The sequence below is a fragment of the Lepus europaeus genome, chromosome 17, assembly GCF_033115175.1.
Source record: "Lepus europaeus isolate LE1 chromosome 17, mLepTim1.pri, whole genome shotgun sequence".
NCBI classification, from domain to species: Eukaryota; Metazoa; Chordata; class Mammalia; order Lagomorpha; family Leporidae; genus Lepus; species Lepus europaeus.
Genome location: NC_084843.1, coordinates 26,927,659 through 26,934,875, shown reverse-complemented (window position 1 = coordinate 26,934,875; position 7,217 = coordinate 26,927,659). Strand labels below are relative to the sequence as shown.

The 7,217-nt window shown below is 52.8% G+C and overlaps 1 protein-coding gene across 3 annotated transcripts in view; it reads left to right on the top strand.

Moving 5' to 3' along the window:
• Positions 1–717: 717 nt before the first annotated feature.
• SUFU (SUFU negative regulator of hedgehog signaling) overlaps positions 718–7,217 on the top strand; it is a 117,543-nt gene continuing 111,043 nt past the window's right edge. For all 3 annotated transcript variants that reach the window (XR_009868291.1, XM_062213957.1, XM_062213956.1), the window contains exons 1-2: positions 718–1,059; positions 4,898–5,032. Coding sequence is in view for 2 of the 3 variants with exons in the window: in XM_062213957.1 (XP_062069941.1) it covers positions 878–1,059; positions 4,898–5,032 (317 nt within the window). In the remaining variant the exon portion in view is untranslated. The remainder of the gene's footprint in view (positions 1,060–4,897; positions 5,033–7,217) is intronic.

The following is a 7,217-nucleotide window of genomic DNA, read 5'->3' as shown; positions in this document are numbered from 1 at the left end:
TCGGAAGTGGAGCAGCCGGGACCCCAGCGGGCGCCCACATGGGATGCCAGCACCGCAGGCGGCTTTACCCGCCACACCGCAGCGCCGGCCCCTAGGTGACCTTGTGATCATTAAACTCGTCTAAAGATTTCAGGAACTGTTCTAGTATCTCTTCATCTTCATAAAGAGTAGAATCGACACTGAGGAGTGGGAAACCGAAGTGAAGAGAGGTTTTGAGCCAACGCGTTGAAACGAGTCCGGTGCATTTTTCTCTGGATTATTAACTCTGCCTTCCTTCGAGTTGCAGGGACCGTTCTGTCAATAGCAGTAGGAAGCATTCCATGTATAATCTATTAAAACTAATGCCCCACAGACGACTGAATCAATCCACTCTCAAATTTCTGTTTAAGTCGATGTTAGCAGCCTGTCAGCAAACCAGTCACAAGCCCTTTGTCAGCGCACTCCTCAGTGCCTTCGTGGGACCCTAGCACCTCAGAAAGATGCCTCAACGTCTCTCTTTGGACCTGGGTTCCTCCTAACACTAGGGGGAGGCTAAGAGCCTCGGGACACTCCCAGCGCAGGCAGAGGGAGGCGGGGCCTACTATAAAGTCACGCCTTCTCCACATGTGACTGACAATGACACCAACCAATGGGTGCTGGGACAGGGCGCGCCGGCGCCCCGCCCCCTTGGTCTCCCCGCGGCCCCGAGGCACACTCTGGCAGACTTCGCGGCGGCGACGGCTGGGGTGGACGGTGCACTGTGCGCAGGCGCGGAGCTGGACCTCGCTGCAGCCCCCATTGCCTCGGGGAGTCGCACCCACCGAGTCCGCCTGCTGGCCCGTCAGTGCTCTTCCCTTCGTCCGCCCTCCCGGGTTCCCCTAGCGCTCTACGCGCCGGGATGGCGGAGCTGCGGCCTAGCGGCGCCCCCGGCCCCTCCGCGCCCCCGGCCCCCGGCCCTACTGCCCCTCCGGCCTTCGCCTCGCTCTTTCCCCCGGGACTGCACGCCATCTACGGAGAGTGCCGCCGTCTTTACCCTGACCAGCCGAACCCGCTCCAGGTTACCGCTATCGTCAAGTACTGGTATGCCCTGGGCCGCGGGGAGACCGACCCGGGCGGGCCGGGAGGGTTTAGAGCGCTGGGGGCGAGTACTCTGCGAGGAGGGGAGGCGAGGAGGAAGAATGGTTAAAGCACTAGGCAGGAGGGCTTCCTGCTGCGAGGGAAGGAGTTAAGGCTGAAGTTGGGGATGGGGACAAAGGGGTTAACGGCGCCGGAGGGTCGTGAAGGGTTAACCGGGATTAGGAGAAGAGTGAGACCTAGGGGTGCGCAGCAGCTGGGGGGGGGGGAGCGGTCAGGAGAGAGCTGTGAGCGTGCTGAAAGGAGGGGGCGCCTGTAGGGGGTCATCTGTGGGCGAGGGGGAGCCGAGGGGGGCGGCTGAAGTGGGATGGGGGAGGCGAGGCGGGGCCTGGGGAGCCTAGGCGAGGGCTTTGGAGGAGCGTGGCTGGAGAAGCCCAGGGCACGAGACTGCAGGGGCTAGGGGCGGGCCCGGGGGCCCGGGGCTCTCCTGTGGGTTAGGAGCTCAGCGAGAGGAGAGCTGAGCCTGAGAGGAGATGAGGAGGAGGCCTCCTTTTGATACCTCCGCGATGAGCTCAGCCCTCGTATCGGAGCAGAGCTTTTGCTTTTGAAGTTTGCCGGGGCAGCTCTTCCTGATAAACTTTCTGCTTACTCTGCACAGTTCTCTTTCTCCCTGCAGAGCCTCGCTCCGGCTCTGCAGCTGCTTGGCTTTAGGACGTCAGCAGAGAACAAGCCCAAGGAGATCCATGGGTTGGCTCGGGACATAAGGGCATCCAAGCTCCTCACTTCCAATGGGGAGTAGCTGATGGAGACCTGGGCCTGGAGCGGAGAGGGAACACACGCAGCTTCCTGACCAGGAGCCTCAGTTTCTCTGGATAGCTGAGGGGTCCCCCTGTTAAGAGTCAGTTTCCTGATGGGCTGGCCTTAAAGGGGTAGGAATGGTCTTTCCTAATTTCCCATTCCCGTTTGTGGCTTGAATCTTCTCACAGCCTTCAGGCAGAACGGGTGTTAGCCGTGCTTGTGGCCTTTCTGGACCGAATGCTGACTGCGAAAGTGGCTGAGTCTGTGCAGACCGCACTCACAGAGGCACGTTTTACGTGAGCCCCTTCAGTAAGTCCTGCAGGGGAAGTGGGCATCTTTGCCTGTTGCCTCCCCCGTTAGGACTGTTTCTCCACCAGGATAATCTCTTACTTCTTTGCAAGACTGCAGGGCTGAGGCCAGCTCCTCTGTCAGGGGGGCAGATGCAAAGGGCCTGGAGAGAGCAGGTGGCCACGTGCAGTTAGGAGGAGGTGTGGCCAGTGGTGCCGTCCTCTCTGGCAGGCACGCTGGTCGTTGGTTGAGGGAGTTTTTGAGCTACACTTTTGAGTGGAAAGCTACTCTTGGTGACTTAGTCATCCATTCTGACTGTACGTCTGCACTTACCTCGCATGGACTTGTCTGTGTCATGAGAAGAGTGGGCCTGGCTCTGCCATGCTTTTTGCTCAGGTCTCATTGGAGTACAAAGAGGACTCCCTACAGATTCATGCACCTGTTTTTCTGTCACCCCAGTGGCCATGAGGATAGAAGTGTGTCAAAGGTATTGAAAAGTGTGCTAAGGACAAAGTTAGAAAAATTCCCAGAATGCTTTTTTTTTTCCCTTGCAGCTGTTTCCAGGTCGTATTCTGAGGGATGGGGCCAGCAGGGGATGATGGAGAAGGGGGGCTAGACGGCACTTTGTGAAGCTAGAAAAGCTGCTAGATTAGGAAAAATGTCAGAGGCTACAGCCAGTGACTGGTTCTTTCTAAGATCTAGGGGGGTTTGTAAGATCATGTTCCTCAGATGTATTCATACAGATACATGCCTGTTCTTCCCCTCTGGGATCTGATGAGGCCTCATCAGTTGTAGCAGGATGGCTGACACAGGCTGCCTGGGCCTGGCGGTCACTCGCTGTACCCTGAGATTTCTTTGGAGGCAGAAAGTTGGCTCTTTGGCTAATGTCCCCAGCCAGCAAGGATGTTCTGTTTGCAAGGAGCAAAACAGAGAGGCAGCACCTGTGCCCTGGGCCCACTCTAGGCTTGCAGCTACCCTGCAGGTGTTTGAGGAATTAAGTTGAGGGACGTCTGGGACCCTGGCCAATGTTTCTTTTAGGCGTAAGATATGATTATTTTCTACATACTTACCTGGTGTCTCAGTAGCAGTAGAACACTTTGTGCTTTGACTCTTGGTCTTTCCCGCAGGAGTCTAAAGGTAAAGCTTCTCTCCTTGGTGTGACACCTGGAGACCTGGTCAGGAAGAGAGTTGCAGTGGGGTGGTAGATGGAGCAGTTTTGCCGCTTGTTGCTGGGTGGACCTAGGCTGTGGGAGGCACAGGATTGGGAATTTGCACAGGAAACCAGCCTTTATGGGGCCTGCAGGCACTGCCATCTCTTCTGGAGTTCTGTGGCTATAGTGGAGTCCATCCAGGGATTGCTGCCCTTTTACTTTCTCCCTTCTCCCACAGACTTGCTTGTAGAATTAGTCAACTGATTTGGAAAAATCAGTGTTAATGGCATAGTTGGACATCTAACCATTAACTTTCTCAGCAGAGATTCTAAGCTATTTGTAATGACTTTCTTATAAGTAATTTAGCATTTTGTAGCAGAGAACAAGGATTTTTACAAAGGCTGATAATGTCCCGGCCAAAGAGGGTGAAACCAGACCCACTGGTGTTAAGCAGCGTTTATGCTGTGTATACTGGCGCGTGTGCTGGGATCACCTGTAACTTGCCTTCCCCTGGGTCTTTGCTCTCCTGTAGCACATTCTCCCTGTTGCAAAGCGCTCTCAGCCAGGGTTCAGGGCAGGCCAGGTTGCTGCAGCGTCTGTGTGAAGTGGGCACATATATGAGGCAGCTCAGATGCAGTGTTTGTGGGCTAAATGCGGACCTCCTGCTGATGGTTTCCATTTAGGCTGTTTCTCAAGTTCACCACATTTCCCTATCATTCTGATGAAAACAAGGATTTAAAAAAAAAACCACTAATTATTCTACTAAAGGGAATTGTTAATTAAATCCTCAGTGAGCTCATGACTGACTCTGTCCTCAACTGCTTCGCTGGTGGAATTGTGGGGAAATTTAATGTGGTTCTCAGAGGCTCCAAGTCATTTAATGTCCCAGCTCCACCGCTGAGGCAGAAGTCTCCTTGGACCATCTTCTGGCTGCAGGCACTCCCAGGGCTCAGCCTGGTCCCTGCTGCAGTTCACTGTTGCAGGGCTGAGCGAGCCTGAGTTTGGCCTTTGTCACTTGCCATGATAAAAGACCGGCTCTGGTCTATGGGGCGCAGGCTGGAGTCTGCAGGGACTGGAGGCTTTGAATTTGCTTAGAACAAACGGTAATTAACATAGGGCACAATGTAGTCTTTCAGGAATTAGCTAAGAGGCAGGAGTGGAGGGGAGCCTCTGCTGCCAGTAACAATGTCCACTGGGGATGCTCCGGAGGGTCTTTCAACAGAGACCCATTGATTGACTGATGCACCTCTTGCCTTGAGCCTTGGCTTATTTGTAGGCCCCATAGAAGAGAAATAATCCCCGTCAATCCTATTTGCTATTGGCAGTTTGAAACAGGAGAAAGTAAAATGGCAACTACCCTGTCTGCTTTATTTCTACAAGAGGCCTTGCCTGTCGAGGGTAGAAGGAGCATCTCGTGCCCATGTGGTTGGGTAGCCCGAACTGCCCATCCTGTGGTCTCATCCCAGACAGGTGTAGCTGCACTTTAGTTTTCTTTTGCTTCAGGTTCCCCCAAGATGGGGTCTTTAGGTTTGCAGGGCCAAGGCCCCTAACTTGACACTGTCTGCTTTCTAGGCTCACACTGATTTGCCTGTGTTTGTCTTTTGCAGGTTGGGTGGCCCAGATCCCTTGGACTATGTCAGCATGTACAGGAACGTGGGGAGCCCTTCTGCCAATATCCCTGAGCATTGGCACTACGTCAGCTTCGGCCTCAGCGATCTCTATGGCGACAATAGAGTCCACGAGTGAGTGTGTGCCGCCTGTCCCCCTCCACCGCCCATTCCTTATCCCTGAGCCTTGTTTCTGAGGTTCTCTACCATTAACATTTTCCTGAGCAAGGTTGATAACATCACAGTCCTGTGAGGTTGGCACTTCTCAGACGGAACCTCTGGGGTTCTTCCTTCTACATTTCTACTCATGCCCAGGTGGCCCAGGAGCCCCTGAGTACTGCTCATCTGGTACAGGAAATTGCTGATAATGAACAAGAGTTCCGGAACAAACCATCGTGATTTTTCAAGCTTGCCTTGGAGTTAGTTCAGGACAAGCAGTGTGGCTATGACACAGAACTTGGGCTGATGCCTCTGCGTCTACTTCTCTCTCCCACCTGCCCCAACTTATTATGAAAATTTTTAAACATGAAACAAAGTTAAAATTTTTTTTTTATTTTTTGACAGGCAGAGTGGACAGTGAGAGAGAGACAGAGAGAAAGGTCTTCCTTTGCCGTTAGTTCACCCTCCAATGGCTGCCGCGGCCAGCGCACTGCGGCCGGCGCACCGTGCTGATCCGATGGCAGGAGCCAGGTGCTTCTCCTGGTCTCCCATGGGGTGCAGGGCCCAAGGACCTGGGCCATCCTCCACTGCCTTCCCGGGCCACAGCAGAGAGCTGGCCTGGAAGAGGGGCAACTGGGACAGAATCCAGTGCCCCGACCGGGACTAGAACCCGTGTGCCGGTGCCGCAAGGTGGAGGATTAGCCTATTGAGCCATGGCGCTGGCCAAAGTTGAAAAATATACCTAGAGCTCAGATTCTACCCTTTACATCCTGTATCTGTCCACCTTCCTTTATTCACCTCATTTACTTCCTCCTTACCTGCATTCTGTGTGCTTGGATTATCCACAGCACTTTTTTTTTTTTTATTTGTCAGAGTTAGTGAGAGAGAGACAAGAGAGAAAGGTCTTCTTTCCGTTGGTTCATCCCCCAAATGGCTGTTACGGCCAGCGCTGCGCCGATCCAAAGCCAGGAGCCAGGTGCTTCCTCCTGGTCTCCCATGCAGGTACAGAGGCCCAAGCACCTGGGCCATCCTCCACTGCCTTCCCCGGGCCACAGCAGAGAGCTGGACTGGAAGAGGAGCAGCCGGGACTAGAACCCGGTGCCCATATGGGATGCCGGTGCTGCAGGCGGAGGATTAACCGAGTGAGCCATGGTGCTGGCCCTCACAGCACATTTTTATCCTAGTTTGCTTTCATTTATTGCCCAGTATGCTTCTAAATTCTGCCTCAGGGCCGGCATTGTCGTGCATCGGGTTAAGTGGCCCTTTGTGATACCAGCATCCCATGTGGATGTCAGGTCGAGTCCTGACTGCTCCACTTCTGATCCAGCTCACTGCTAACATACCTAGGAAAGCAGTGAAAGGTGGCCCACGTACTTGGGCTCCTGTGTCCACATGGGAGATGTGGATGGAGTTGCAGGCGCCTGGCCATTGCAACCACTTAGGGAATGAACAAATAGATGGAAGATCTATCCTTGTCTCTCCCTCTCTTTCTGTAATTCTGCCTTTCAGATAAATGCAGTAAAAATCATCAAAAAAAAAAAAAAAAGTCCTGCCTCTCCTACTTTTCTTTGTAGTCACCTAATTTATGTTTAGGAAAAGAAAAAAAAAGTTTAGTATTAACATAATCCACTTGATATTAAATCTGCTAAAACAGTAACAAGCAGAACATTTATTAAGCACTGATTATAAGCCAGATACTCTTTTGGTCCCACTCTCTCTTTATGTTACTAATGAATTTAATTTTCACAACAGCACCATATAATACTGGAGGAATCTAATATTCACCCTTCTGTACGGAAGAGGAAACTGATATGCAAAGAGTCTCTGTAACTTGTTTAACATCATAGCTTGGCAGTGGCAGCAACAGGATTTGAATCCAGGTGGTCTGGCTCCCAAGTCCATACTCTTAAGTTTTTATTCTAATTTTTATTTGAAAGCAGAGAGACAGAGACAGAAGAGAGCTTCCATCTGCTGGTTTACTCCTCAAATGCCCACAACAGCCAGCGCTGGCCCAGGCCAAAGCCATAAGCCTGGGACTCTGTCTGGGTCTCTCAAGTAGGTGGCAGAGACCCAAGTACCTGAGCTATCGCCTGCTACCTCTCAGGGTGGTCATTAGCAGGAAGCTGGATTGGAAGCAAAGGAGCCAGTACTCAAACCAGGC